General features: G+C 44.4%; 1 protein-coding gene across 1 annotated transcript in view; it reads right to left on the reverse strand.

Annotated features, from left to right (window-relative positions):
• The window catches only part of LOC310867236 (WD repeat and FYVE domain-containing protein 3-like), a 212651-nt gene that overhangs the window by 65273 nt on the left and 131378 nt on the right, over positions 1-16000 (reverse strand). The window contains 4 exon segments of the mRNA XM_083777127.1: positions 9454-9563; positions 11717-11946; positions 12826-12986; positions 14145-14244. Of these exon segments, the coding sequence (XP_083633253.1) occupies positions 9454-9563; positions 11717-11946; positions 12826-12986; positions 14145-14244 (601 nt within the window).

The following is a 16000-nucleotide window of genomic DNA, read 5'->3' on the forward strand; positions in this document are numbered from 1 at the left end:
GTATATGGGATTTTCCCTAAATTTGGCTGGTGCGGCTTATATTCAGGTGCGGCTTATATTCAGGTGCGGCTTATAGTCCGGAAATTACGGTACATGTTTAAGCATTTATTTCATATTTACATGTCTTCTGTGGTCTCTAACATTACACCTATAGCTACATGTTTAAGCATTTATTTCATATTTACATGTCTTCTGTGGTCTCTAACATTACACCTATAGCTACATGTTTAAGCATTTATTTCATATTTACATGTCTTCTGTGGACTCTAACATTACACCTAGCTACATGTTTAAGCATTTATTTGATATTTACATGTCTTCCGTGGTCTCTAACATTACACCTACAGCTACATGTTTAAGCATTTATTTCATATTTACATGTCTTCTGTGGACTCTAACATTACACCTACAGCTACATGTTTAAGCATTTATTTCATATTTACATGTCTTCTGTGGACTCTAACATTACAGCTATAGCTACATGTTTAAGCATTTATTTCATATTTACATGTCTTCTGTGGACTCTAACATTACACCTAGCTACATGTTTAAGCATTTATTTCATATTTACATGTCTTCTGTGGTCTCTAACATTACACCTAGCTACATGTTTAAGCATTTATATCATATTTACATGTCTTCTGTGGTCTCTAACATTACATCTAGCTACATGTTTAAGCATTTATTTCATATTTACATGTCTTCTGTGGTCTCTAACATTACACCTATAGCTACATGTTTAAGCATTTATTTCATATTTACATGTCTTCTGTGGACTCTAACATTACACCTATAGCTACATGTTTAAGCATTTATTTCATATTTACATGTCTTCTGTGGACTCTAACATTACACCTAGCTACATGTTTAAGCATTTATTTTCACGATCTTTCCAAAAATGTCGATTTCAGACATGCTCTAGTATGTGAAGAGTCTGCCTGTGCTATTAACTCATTTTGAAAATCTCCGGTGAAAAGCTGGAATTTGCGAGATGGCAAGGCTCTCAGTCAAATCTGGTCACAGTTGTATTAAATGTGCGTCGTTGTGTGTGTGTGTGTCTTCTCTCAAAAGGTATCTACAGGACATTTATCGGAGGAGTCTATCACTTCAGCCTTTCCGTAGCTTACATCGCGCCGGCGAACGAGACCACGACAGAGGACGAACCGGCGAACGCGACAGAGGACGAACCGGCGAACGCGACCGCGACAGAGGACGAGTGCATCGAGATCCTGCGTACGTCCAGCGTACCCGGCGACAAACAGCTGCAGAGTCTGTTCCACGTCTGCGGGTCGGACCGCCCCGGGCGGGTGGAACGCGTCTCTCACGAGGTCAGGGCGCGGCTGACCGAGGGCGTGATGGTGTTCGTGTCCGTGCCCGAGAACTGGACGCTCTGCACGAAGAACAGCGCCCACAACACCTTCAGCGCTGCTCTGGTCGCCTACTAGCAGAGGTGGACACTGGACATTTAACCCATTCTGACCCGAGATCAGATTCATACGAGGTTTCCACTGGGACACACACTGGTCTGATTAAAACCCATTCTGACCTGAGATCAGATTTAAAAAAAAAATGTCAGTCGTTCTTCGATTTTTCAAAAAATAGCAGACCTACAAGCTCGTAGCGCGCCACTCGGTGGCGCGCTACGAGCTTGTAGATCTGCTATTTTTCAATAGCTAAAAGCATAACATGATGCTGACACCAAAATTGGGTTCCCGTTCAGAATGGGTTAAATTTGACTTGCAGTGAGATGCATGTCGTTTATATTAATCTATTTGAAACGATTATAAATATAATTATTATATAAGTGTTATTACTTTTAATGTTGGTACTTTACTTTAATCATATCTTGACGCCAATACTTTTGTACTTTTACCCGAGTTAAACTTTGAATCACTTTTTGAATATTTTGAATAAACCTTTACTCTGAACCAGGGGGGCAGTCAGACAGATATTTTGTGAAGCCACTAAGGAAATCCTGACTTCCTGAAAGTTCATATAATGGCCTGTTGTGGCGCTGTCTGTCATTGGGCCCAAAAAACCCCATAGCCCCATAGAAGTCCATGTATTTGGGCCCAACTTCACCTAGACTGTATTACCTTAATAAACATGGTCATGGATACTTTCTACTTCCAGTCACTAGTTTAAAGTCTCATTTCTAATGTCATAATATTCTTTTTGGAAAATTATGGTCCCATTTATTTAAAAAAATGACCATAAAGTTGCGTATGTTCTGAGGGGCGTGGCTACCGTTACAGTCTATGATCGGGATCCCCCTCCCACTCGAGTCAAAATAAAAACCAACGGAGAAGAAGGGGGGAAGTCCCGCCTCGTTGTCTGGGCCAGCCAATGGGCCAGCTGGGCCCAAACGGATCAAGAAAGATGGCGACTTACAGTGCAAGGAATTACTGGCTTCATTTTACATCCATGTTAGACCCGGGGAACGCTTTGTCCATATTTTTTACAGTCTATGCTCTGAACAGAGTATTTCTACATTGTGGCCATTCCTATTCGTACTCGTACGATCTAATCTTCAGCTCCAGTGAGGCCGATATTCATCCCGTCAAACTCAAATTCAAAATAAATGTTTATATTGTTTTGCTGATTATATTTACATATTATAGGATATGTAATCTGATCTATAAGACCAATGATGATGTGTTTCTGTCCATAAACTAGACTATTTGGCACATCCAGTATTTGAGAAGAAAAAAAAACATTTTTTAGGATATTCAAAATCTGGATTATTGAAGAAGCATTAAACCTGCTCTAAGCAATAATATGTCAACATTTTAACCCATTCTGAACGGGAACCCATTTTGGTGTTGGCATCATGTTATGCTTTAGCTATTGAAAAATAGCAGATCTACAAGCTCATAGCACGCCACCGAGTGGCGTGCTATGAGCTTGTAGGTCTGCTATTTTTGAAAAATCGAAGAACGGCTGACATTTTTAGAATCTGATCTCAGGTCAGAATGGGTTAATCAGACCAGTGTGTGTCCAGTGGAAACCTCGTATGAATCTGATCTCAGGTCAGAATGGGTAAAACGCTCCCAACAAAAGTGTTGTCTCTGCGACACAGGCCGTACACTGCATTAAAAAGGTTGTCCTAGAAGCTTTGTCATTGGTTGATTTGCCTGTCTACTTCCTGATTGGTTAGTCATTGCGACCGGGTTTTCTTTCTCGACCAATGACAAAAGCTTCTAGGAACATCTTTGAATGCAGATTGTGGCCCCTTAGATGTACACAGAGACGATAGGTTTTTTGGGAGCGTTCTACCCACTGCTGGCTGTCTGAATACCAAGAGAGAAACAAGAAAGGTCATTCAAATTTGGACATAATTAGGTGGGGGAAAAAGGTGGGGTGTTTTTTTTTTTTTATATATATTTTTTATCCCACGATTTTGTAACCCATTTTTCACCCCCGTGTCAATCGTCTAATGTTATCCTGGGCTCTACACAAAGGTGGGGTTAATCATGTGGGTTTAAATAAACTGCAGTTAAGGAGTTGATATAAAAAAGGAAAAAGGATTTCAGGTTCTGTAAAAGTTATTCAAGAAACCTCTAAGTGTGAACGGGATTTTAGTTTCTAAACAGAGCCAGGATTACAGGTCTTAACCTGGTTTTAACCTGGCTACAGGTCTTTTAACCAGGGTAAAGGTCTTAACCTGGTTTTAACCTGGTTAAAGGTCTTTTAACCAGGATGGTTAAAAGGCTCTTCCAGTGCGCGTTTGGCTACGAGGGAAGAAAGACCAAGTCGGCCTCTTGAATCTGTTAAATCTGTTCACCACGGGACACCAAAAGGCACCGAGAAGAATCTGTTAAATCTGTTCACCACGGGACACCAAAAGGCACCGAGAAGAATCTGTTAAATCTGTTCACCACGGGACACCAAGGCACCGAGAAGAATCTGTTCACCACGGGACACCAAAAGGCACCGAGAAGAATCTGTTAAATCTGTTCACCACAGGACACCGAGAAGAATCTGTTAAATCTGTTCACCACGGGACACCAAGGCACCGAGAAGAATCTGTTAAATCTGTTCACCACGGGACACCAAGGCACCGAGAATAATCTGTTAAATCTGTTCACCACGGGACACCAAGGCACCGAGAAGAATCTGTTAAATCTGTTCACCACGGGACACCAAAAGGCACCGAGAATAATCTGTTAAATCTGTTCACCACGGGACACCAAAAGGCACCGAGAAGAATCTGTTAAATCTGTTCACCACGGGACACCAAGGCACCGAGAAGAATCTGTTAAATCTGTTCACCACAGGACACCAAGGCACCGAGAATAATCTGTTAAATCTGTTCACCACGGGACACCAAGGCACCGAGAAGAATCTGTGAAATCTGTTCACCACGGGACACCAAGGCACCGAGAATAATCTGTTAAATCTGTTCACCACGGGACACCAAAAGGCACCGAGAAGAATCTGTTAAATCTGTTCACCACAGGACACCAAAAGGCACCGAGAAGAGAATCTGTTAAATCTGTTCACCACAGGACACCAAAAGGCACCGAGAAGAGAATCTGTTAAATCTGTTCACCACAGGACACCAAAAGGCACCGAGAAGAATCTGTTAAATCTGTTCACCACAGGACACCAAAAGGCACCGAGAAGAATCTGTTAAATCTGTTCACCACAGGACACCAAAAGGCACCGAGAAGAATCTGTTAAATCTGTTCACCACAGGACACCAAAAGGCACCGAGAAGAATCTGTTAAATCTGTTCACCACGGGACACCAAAAGGCACCGAGAAGCCAAGAAGTCGTTTAATTCTGGGAATAATCTATAGTGACCTTAGCCCTGTAGTGTGATGGATCCTATGAGTCACATTAAAGTGAATAGGACACATACGAGCAGTCGAGAACAGGAAACATTGGATCCACAGCAGATAAGATTGTTTCTGAACGGGAAACATTACAGTACAGTACAGTAGATAAGATGGTTTCTCCACCATTCCTTGCTCAACGTTGGCCCTCCCGTCCTAGAAGAGATAAGAGCTCTACTGTACAATCCATGAGATGTTTAACCCATTTTGGGCGAGAGCCCATTTTGGTGTTGGCATCATGTCGTGCTTTAGCTATTGAAAAATAGCAGATCTACAAGCTCATAGCGCGCCACCGAGTGGCGCGCTACGAGATTGTAGGTCTGCTATTTTTGAAAAATCAGGTCAGAATGAAAACTGTCAGGATGTAAAAGACATTTTTAGAATCTGATCTCAGGTCAGAATGAAAACTGTCAGGATGTAGAAGACATTTTTTAGAATCTGATCTCAGGTCAGAATGGGTTAACAGGAAATGCCATTGATTTGCAGCACGTATTCAATAAAATGCTTTGGCCTGACCCTCACCACCCCCACCATCTTGCTCGCGTGCGGTCGGTCGAGATTGTGGATTTCACAACAATACCACGCCTCTCAAGACTTCCCGGTCCTTCATTGCCATCCCCAGTTCCTGCTTATGAAGTCATATAAAAATAGTGGACATATTTATGACATGACATAAAGAGATGAAAGAGGGAGGCGCGAGGTTACGGGCCTGACAGCAAGGACGTCACTGTATTCCGGTATATCTTTGATATGACTGGAACAACGGACAGCATGACACCAAGCGACTGACTGCGTAAACGGGAGGATTGTTTAGTCACACAGTTGTATTCAACGTGTGCGTTTTCTCTCTCAAAAAGGTGCTTAACCCTTTATCTAAAAATCTGGTCGCCCATTATTGGGATGCTTGTTACGTTGGACTGAAGTGGTGGAATTCAATGTTGTTCTGCCCCGTAATGTCATCTTAAACATCTAATTAATGTACCTATGAGTGTTTGATATGTGTATACTGTATGTATGTTTACATTGTCTATGAGGGTACACATGTATGCATACAGTATGTCTTATTTTCCATATCAGAAATGTTTTTTAGACTTGATTGTGATGTTGTCTCTTTTTATTGTAAGTCTCTTGTTTGTATGTTTTTTTTTGCTATTTTTTGTCCGATCTGTCATTTTCTGGTAAATCACTACTGAAATGCTTTTATGCCAAAAATCATAATAAACAGATGTTTAAAAATTCTGGGCGGGAACCCCTTTTGGTGTTAGCATTATGTTATGCTTTAGCTATTGAAAAAAATAGCAGATTTAAAAGCTCATACGAGCTTGTAGGTCTGCTATTTTTAAACTATCAGGATGTAGAACAGCACCAGGAAACAATCTGTACTTCTTCTCAGATGTTCCTGGCATTTCTACGTGGTGTCACAGCACGATAACCTTCCACTGGGTACAATGTCCAATGATGATCATGTTCATGATGTCATAGTTTATGAGACGGGGGGAGCATAAAAGCTACGCTGCTTTGGCGATATGGTTAAGTCACCGATATTCAGAATGGAGAGCTTTGGAGCATTGTCTGTTTTACTGCTCTGCCTGTCTGGGGCCTGGGCTGCTCTGGGAGACACAGGGTCGCTACCCGGTGACACCTCGACGCCCCATATATGGAGCCAGGTGGAGAAAGACACAGGGTCGCTACCCGGTGAACCGGGTGACGCCTCAACGCCCCATATATGGAGCCAGGTGGAGACGCTGGGACGCATGGTGGTGGAACAGAGAGACAGGCTGAGGCAAATGGAGGAAGAAGCCAACGGTTGGTAAAGTATGGCTGCCTGAAAGCCAATTTAACCCATTTAGACTGTGACCAAATTTGACCGAGGGACTGCCATTGGATTTTTTTGAATTTTCAGCTCTGTGTGTGTCTGTGAATGTAGAGGGGAGCTGTGTGTGTCTGTGACTGTAGTAGGGGAGCTGTGTGTGTCTGTGACTGTAGAGGGGAGCTGTGTGTGTCTGTGACTGTAGAGGGGAGCCGTGTGTGTCTGTGACTGTAGAGGGGAGCTGTGTGTGACTGTGACTGTAGTAGGGGAGCTGTGTGTGTCTGTGACTGTAGGAGGGGAGCTGTGTGTGTCTGTGACTGTAGAGGGGAGCTGTGTGTGTCTGTGACTGTAGTAGGGGAGCTGTGTGTGTCTGTGACTGTAGAGGGGAGCTGTGACTGTAGAGGGGAGCTGTGTGTGTCTGTGACTGTAGAGGGGAGCTGTGTGTGTCTGTGACTGTAGAGGGGAGCTGTGTGTGTCTGTGACTGTAGTAGGGGAGCTGTGTGTGTCTGTGACTGTAGAGGGGAGCTGTGTGTGTCTGTGACTGTAGAGGGGAGCTGTGTGTGTCTGTGACTGTAGTATGGGAGCTGTGTGTGTCTGTGACTGTAGGAGGGGAGCTGTGTGTGTCTGTGACTGTAGAGGGGAGCTGTGTGTGTCTGTGACTGTAGAGGGGAGCTGTGTGTGTCTGTGACTGTACCCAGGTGATGATGGTCGTTGATGCTTATTAATACATCAAGGAAGGCAATTATGTTTCTGCACTGTCAAAAGTAATGCTACTTCTTTTGCAATGCAGTTAAATAAAAAAATGTGAAAAAAAGCTTGTGGCGGAAGAAGATAAATTATATATTATTATTATTATTATTATTATTTGTTTTTGTTTCAGCCCAGCGTGCTCAGCAGTCCACGGCAGAAAGCCTCACTGCCAGTATGAACCAGCTGCAAGACATGTTGACCTTCTCCAGCCTTTTCTTACAAGGTTAAACAATGTCTTTATTTTCTATTTGTTTCCTAATATGTGACCAGATTTGACTGAGACCAACACGCACATTCCAGCTTCCGGAAGAAAAACTTTATTTCTTTCCCAAAATGAGTTAATTAATAGCGCAGGCAGACTCTTCACATACTAGAGCATGTCTGAAATAAATGCTTAAACATGTAGTTAGGTGTAATGTTAGAGTCCACAGAAGACATGTAAATTTGAAATAAATGCTTAAACATGTAGCTATAGGTGTAATGTTAGAGACCACAGAAGACATGTAAATATGAAATAAATGCTTAAACATGTAGTTAGGTGTAATGTTAGAGTCCACAGAAGACATGTAAATATGAAATAAATGCTTAAACATGTAGCTAGGTGTAATGTTAGAGTCCACAGAAGACATGTAAATTTGAAATAAATGCTTAGACATGTATAGCTAGGTGTAATGTTAGAGACCACAGAAGACATGCAAATATGAAATAAATGCTTAAACATTTAGCTATAGGTGTAATGTTAGTCCACAGAAGTGAACCTTTCAAGCCTGTTTTCTCAACTCTCTGTTTCTCTGCAAGACATTACTCTATAAGCCATATCTCCAAAACTGGTGGGTCAAACTGAACTTTTAATTTACCGGGTATGAGTTTAAAATATAACAAAGAATTTGCTTCTCTTTTGTTGACAGACCAGAGGATGAAACACAACTGTGCCTTCTCTGCTGGTTTGAGTCATTCTGGGGATGTCGGACCCTTTGGTTCTGACACTACGGTGGTCTATGACAGAGAGTTCACCGACATCATCGGCGCTTACGATCCATCCACAGGTAGGTGGTGGTGATTAAGTCATTCCAATGAGAGAGAGAGAGAGAGAGAGAGAGAGAGAGAGGAGAGTTGCACCACTCGGTTCACACAGGTGTGATTTTTTTCTGTCCCAAACAGGCATCTACTGGGTACGAACACCTGGAGTCTACCACTTCAGGTTCTCTGCAGCGTACGTGGCTCCGGCAGCCTCGTCAGAGACTCAGTGCATTCAGATAACAACGAGTGGAGAGACGAGTCTGTTCCACGTCTGTGGGTCCGGTGGTCCTGGACGGGTGGAGTACGTCCATCACGCGTTCACCGCGCGTTTCTCCAGGACAACGGGTGTTTCCGTGCGCCTGCCCGCCGGCTGGACGCTCTCCAATGAGAACAGCGGCCACAACGTGTTCAGCGGTGCTATGGTCTACCGTCACTAGCCAGTTTTACTCAAGTAAAGTAAAGTTAATCGGCATGTTCGAACGCCAAGGAGTACATGTGAGTTTTCAGACGTGATTTAAACACAGGCGAGGTTTGAGTAGCTCCGACATGAGGTGGGAGTTCATTCCACAGTGTGGCTGGAACGGAATATTACCTATGTTTAAGTGCATTTGCTACCGGTCTTATGCTCCTTGCTCTTGTTTTATTGTCTTAACGTTAATCCTGTTTTGATTTAAAACTCATTTTATTTGACGTATTTGTCTCGTTTGTTCTTTGAGCTGCGTCATGAAAGGTTCTCTATGAATAAAGATCATCATCATCATAATAATGACTCTGTCTATATCTGTACGTGTGTGTTACCTTCGCTGACATCCTGGCTGTGTGTGTGTGTGTGTGTGTGTGTGTGTGTGTGTGTGTGTGTGAGTGTGTGTGTGTGTGCGTGTGTGTTACCTTCGCTGACATCCTGGCTGTGGGCGTGGTCAGCATCGTTCTGTGTGTGTGTGTGTGTGTGTGTGTGTGTGTGTGTGTGTGTGTTACCTTCGCTGACATCCTGGCTGTGTGTGTGTGTGTGTGTGTGTGTGTGTGTGTGTGTGTTACCTTCGCTGACATCCTGGCTGTGGGCGTGGTCAGCATCGTTCTCGGCGGGGATCATGACGTGCCACGTGGTCATCCTCGCCTCCGCCTCCAGGCCGAACCCCTCCACGCTACTACACACACACACACACGCACACGCACACACACACACACACACACACAGAAACAATAAAAGGTTTATTCGTCCAAATCTTTCAAAAATCTGATGACTATGAAAAATGTACATGCATGTATACATAGTAAAGTAAAAGTGCCTCAAAATTGTGACCAGATTTGACTGAGAGCCCGCCATCGCGCAAATTCCAGCTTTTCAGCAGAGGAGAAAAGCTTTTTTTTTTCCAAAATGAATTTATTGCACAAACAGACACTTCACATACTAGAGCAAGCAAGTGTCAGAGCTGAAATCGACATGTAAATATGAAATAAATGCTTAAACATGTAGCTAGGTGTAATGTTAGAGTCCACAGAAGACATGTAAATATGAAATAAATGCATAAACATGTAGCTAGGTGTAATGTTAGAGACCACAGAAGACATGTAAATATGAAATCAATGCTTAAACATGTAGCTAGGTGTAATGTTAGGCTGGCCAGGGGGAGGTAGTATAGAGACAAGGATTACTGCATGTTTTTTGTGAGGGTACCTACCCTAGGGGACACGGGGAGAACATGTGAGGGTACCTACCCTAGGGGGACACAGGGAGAACATGTGAGGGTACCTACCCTAGGGGACACGGGGAGAACATGTGAGGGTACCTACCCTAGGGGACACGGGGAGAACATGTGAGGGTACCTACCCTAGGGGACACGGGGAGAACATGTGAGGGAACCTACCCTAGGGGACACGGGGATAACATGTGAGGGTACCTACCTTAGGGGACACGAGGAGAACATGTGAGGGTACCTACCCTAGGGGACACGGGGAGAACACGTGAGGGTACCTACCCTAGGGGACACGGGGAGAACATGTGAGGGTACCTACCCTAGGGGACACGGGGAGAACATGTGAGGGTACCTACCCTAGGGGACACGGGGAGAACATGTGAGGGTACCTACATACCCTAGGGGACACGGGGAGAACATGTAAGGGTACCTACCCTAGGGGACACGGGGAGAACATGTAAGGGTACCTACCCTAGGGGACACGGGGAGAACATGTGAGGGTACCTAACCTAGGGGACACGGGGAGAACATGTGAGGGTACCTACCCTAGGGGACACGGGGATAACATGTGAGGGTACCTACCCTTAGCCTGGCTAATAAGCCAGACCGAATCAGCCGTTGGCACAAAAAGAAATTGCCTGCCGGCGGATTACGGTCTGGAGAGGCTCAATTGTATGCCCATTTCCTACACCAGAGAACTGGGACGGCCAATCGGGACACGGTATGCAATATGGGCGGGCTTTGGTACAGTGACTTTCAATGCTTGAGACCTTTGACTGACAGTAGCTCTGACCAATTGCGTCAAAGAGAAAATGTTTGAACCCGCCCCGGCGCCCCCCGGGAAACAAGATCCATGCACAGCCTCTCCAGACTCAAATACCACACGACAGTGTGATTTGAGTCTGGCTTATTAGCCAGGCTAACCTACCCTAGGGGACACGGGGAGAACATGCAAACTCCACACAGAAAGGCCATTTCGCCAACCCACGCCTCGGGTATGGGCACTGATGATGCGGAGGAAACACGCCGCCAACCACTGGCTTAAAAGAGACCGTCTCCTCACCTTCCGCTGTGTTCATGCTAACAGCTAGTAGCGATAAACGAGTTAAAAGAGACCGTCTCCTCACCTTCCGCTGTGTTTATGCTAACAGCTAGTAGCAATAAGAGACCGTCTCCTCACCTTCCGCTGTGTTCATGCTAACATCTAGTAGCAATAAGAGACCGTCTCCTCACCTTCCGCTGTGTTTATGCTAACAGCTAGTAGCAATAAGAGACGGTCTCCTCACCTTCCGCTGTGTTCATGCTAACAGCTAGTAGCAATAAGAGACCGTCTCCTCACCTTCCGGTGTGTTCATGCTAACAGCTAGTAGCAATAAGAGACGGTCTCCTCACCTTCCGCTGTGTTCATGCTAACAGCTAGTAGCAATAAGAGACCGTCTCCTCACCTTCCGGTGTGTTCATGCTAACAGCTAGTAGCAATAAGAGACGGTCTCCTCACCTTCCGCTGTGTTCATGCTAACAGCTAGTAGCAATAAGAGACCGTCTCCTCACCTTCCGGTGTGTTCATGCTAACAGCTAGTAGCAATAAGAGACCGTCTCCTCACCTTCCGCTGTGCAGGCAGATGAAGCAGTGGGCCAGGCAGGCCACAAAGTCCTGGTCGTGGTTCCCGGGGCCCAGCACCAGGTTGCGGTTCACCGTGAGCACCCGGAGCGCGTCCAACAGCGCCACCTGCTGTGCCACCGTCTTGTGCGGCCGACACAGCTGGTAGAGCACGGTGCGGTTCAGACAGTGGTAGATGGAGTCCAGGGACAGACCCTGGGAGCGCCGCTTAGACTGGGGGGGGGGGGGGGGAAGAGAGAGAGAGAGAGAGAGAGAGAGAGAGAGAGAGAGAGAGAGAGAGAGAGAGAGAGAGAGAGAGAGAGAGAGAGAGAGAGAGAGAGAGAGAGAGAGAAGATTAGAGGAGGGACATAGCATATCTCTGCTGTCGGGATGAAACCTCATAACTTTGGACGGTTTTGTCCAAAGCACGTTTTAACTACTTTCCATTGGTTAAATATTTTCGAAACAACACACAGACGTAAAGGGAGTTTAATAGCACTGATTTATAAAAAAAGAAAATCTAAAACCTCACAAAATGGAGTTATGAGGTTTCCTCCCAACAGCAACGGTATGTTGCTCAAGACTCAATTGCACGGCATAGTACTGGTAGTGGAGCTCTCCGGTGGAGCCGTTGCCCCCGTGACCAGATTACGGATAAGCGGTTGTAAATTGAGTACAAGCGAGAGTGCTACATCATTTTTATTTAATAATAATAATAAAGTTAAAGCCAAAGCTGTCTGGAAATGGTCGTAATAGAAAAAGCTGAAAATATGAATTACTTTCACATTTACAATCTAGTTATTTACAATAACTAGTGTTACAAGTGTGTCCAAACTATTTGGAAGCTTCTCTGCATTATATCATCTGTGACGTAACATGTCGATTTGCTCAGACACATAATTAATGACGTAAATTCCCCATTCATTCCCCATTCATGTCAAAAACCTACACTACAGTCTGAATATAGGCCCTCAAAAAGTAATAAACAATTTCGAGACATAAAAAAAAAAGAGTGAACCCCTGGTTCTCATCCTGTAGACGTGGACACTAGGATTGGACCGTGGTCGTACCTGTCCTATGAGCTGGACACTAGGATTGGACGTGGTCGTATACCTGTCCTATGAGCTGGACGATGAAGTCCACCACCATCTTGGACTCCTTGTTGAACATGCCCTGCCACAGTTTGTCCACCACGCGCTGCGTGAAGTAGAACACGTTGTTGACCAGCGTCTGGTAGCTTCCTCCACTGCTGATGGGCAGAGAGGCGTCTTCCCCTACAGAGCAGAGAGACAACCCAGGGAACAGCACACACACCGTCAGGGGAAAACTCACCTCGGGACACAGAGACCCCTTTTCCACCGGTTGGTTCCCAACGGGAACCGGTTCAGTTCTTTTTGGTTTTTAGTCCATGAGCCAGAGCTCCAAAATTGGTGGGCAAACTATACCCTGTATTAAATTGTTTATAGGATCAATACAAGTAAAATAATACATGATAACCCTTCCACAGTAGTAGCTTTTTCATGTTTTGGATTATTTTGCATATTTTCCTACATAATGCCTCATTTGCATATTAAAAAATGTAAAATTTGTAATACAATAAATCATTGTCTTCGTGTAAGTACTCAATTGGGGAAGTTTCATGGTGATAACAATCTAATATAGGTATGGTTTTGCTCCACTCAATTCATAATTAACGTTCCAATTTTGGAGCTGTGGCTCATGGACTAAGAACCAAAAAGAACTGAACCGGTTCCCACTGGGAACCAACCGGTGGAAAAGGGGCCACTGTGTTATATGCTATAGATTAAGGTAATGTTTGTAAAAACCCATTCAGGCCTGACGTCTTTTTAAAAAGCCCTTTTTTCTGGAAAAACCTCATGTTACACCACTGTATCAGTGGTGCTCAATATTTTGTCAAGGACCCCCAAAAAATTATATGTAATTGGCCGCCGACCGCCCATCTGAAAATATGTTGTTCCAGGGACCTCTCACCTCCCCAGAAGCAAAGATTTGAGTTAAAAACTAAAACCTCTGAAAGAATATTCAAAAGATTTGAGGCACATTTTCACGATTTCACAAAAAAATAAATAGCAGACCTACAAGCTCATAGCGCGCCACTTGGTGGCGCGGTATGAGCTTGTAGATCTGCTATTTTTCAATAGCTAAAGTATAACATAGGCCTAATGCTTAACCCTTTCTGGGAGGGAACCCCTTTTGGTGTTAGCACCATGTTATGCTTTAGCTATTGACAAATAGCAGATCTACAAGCTGTAGGTCTGCTATTTTTGAAAAATCGAAGAACGACTGACTTTTTTAGAATCTGATCTCAGGTCAGAATGGGTTCATCAGACCAGTGTGTGTCCAGTGGAAACCTCGTATGAATCTGATCTCAGGTCAGAATGGGTTAAAGTGCTCCAAGTGGTGTTCCTCACCTAGGAGGACGTCTGCAGCCAGAAGATGCTCCATGACTCCGTCCAGGATGTAGGACTGAAACTCCTTCTGCTGGGTCCTGGTAGAGCGCTCTGGAGACGCCTGGAGAGGAACAACACTTACAGTATTATTATTATTATTATTACAGTAAACTCCTTCTGCTGGGTCCTGGTAGAGCGCTCTGGAGAGGCCTGGAGAGGAACAACACTTACAGTATTATTACAGCATTATTACAGTAAACTCCTTCTGCTGGGTCCTGGTAGAGCGCTCTGGAGACACCTGGAGAGGAACAACGCTTACAGTATTATTATTATTACAGCATTATTATTATTACAGCATTATTATGATTACAGCATTATTATGATTACAGCATTATTATTATTACAGCATTATTACTATTACAGCATTATTACTATTACAGCATTATTACTATTACAGCATTATTACTATTACAGCAAAGTCCTTCTGCTGGGTCCTGGTGGAGAGGCCTGGAGAGGAACAGACAACAACGACAACGCTTACAGCATTATTATTATTACAGCATTATTATCAGGGCTGCACATAAGTGGTGCGCCACCGCGCATGCGTCGTCAAAATTCAAAATGCGCTGTCAATCAAGCGCCGGGAAGCGCTTCTGCGTACCAACAGCCGGGGCCGCACAGAATGATTATTTATTATGGCCAGAATACTAGTACATTCTGTGGCGAGAGCATTTCCCACCGACTGCCACCCAAGTGGCTACAGGCCAATCACAGCACGTCTTGCACAAGTGCACTGGCCATTGTGGCCAATCACAGCGCATCCTTACTCAAAAGGGGGAGTATTCCATGCTGCTTCAGTGCTTTCTGCTGGGAGGAGGTGAGAAAACCTGACACAACTAGTTTCGTCTTCTCCGTTTCAGATAGCAAACTACTGTCTGTAGTCCCCCGTGTAAAAGGGCATGCTTTGGATGCTTTGCACTCTTCCCATTTGCCGCTGTGCTTGTGTTTGTTTTCCGGGTGCTGGAGCAGCATGGTTGCTCGTGTGCGATGCGCACTGCGCAGCCGTCTCTCACAGCCTAGGCACCGGCCACCGACTTTTTACGGGTACTAAGGTTTTAGTTCCGACATAGTGGTGTGGGAAGAGTTTAAAGCATTGCAGACTGGCACTGCTGCTGCCCAACATGAACACCGTGTCTCGACATACTGTCCCTTATAGTTATTATCGTAAAGTCGGGTAGTGTACACTGTTTATTTTTGCACCGAGGAGCCATGTGTGTCTGACTGTCTGACTACGTCACCTCAGCTAAAAACAAAAGTGAAGCCTGATGTATGCTTCGCCGTACGATGTGTCGCATGTTAAAAAAAATAGCTGATCTGCAAGCTCACAACGTGTGTGAGCAACACTAGTAGATCGGTTATTTAAATACAAAATAAAATAAAATCTAAATATTGCTTTGATGCTCATATTATCCTTAGGAAGTATTAAGTTGTTGTCATTCTAGGGCTAAATCTAGAGTTGCAATACCCTCCATTGACTCCCCACTCATCCAATACATATCGTTTTGCTATAAGTTATTCATCCCTCTTTTATCCATCCGGCGAGACGGGTCGCCGCATTTTAGGAGCACCAAGAAACTCCTCCAGGTGCTCCTCTGAGTACTAGACCAAAAAAGTTGTGTGCAGCCCTGATTATTATTATTATTATTATTATTATTATTACAGCATTAGTATTATTACAGCAAAGTCCTTCTGCTGGGTCCTGGTGGAGCGCTCAGACAACAACCACAACACTTACAGCATTATTTCCCTTTCAAAACCTGTCGCACGCCAAGCATGAAGCCACTGAAATTGCCGAAAGGCTTCGGCAATGGCGCGGA

The sequence above is a fragment of the Protomyctophum parallelum genome, assembly GCF_964188405.1.
Source record: "Protomyctophum parallelum genome assembly, chromosome: 11".
NCBI lineage: Eukaryota > Metazoa > Chordata > Actinopteri > Myctophiformes > Myctophidae > Protomyctophum > Protomyctophum parallelum.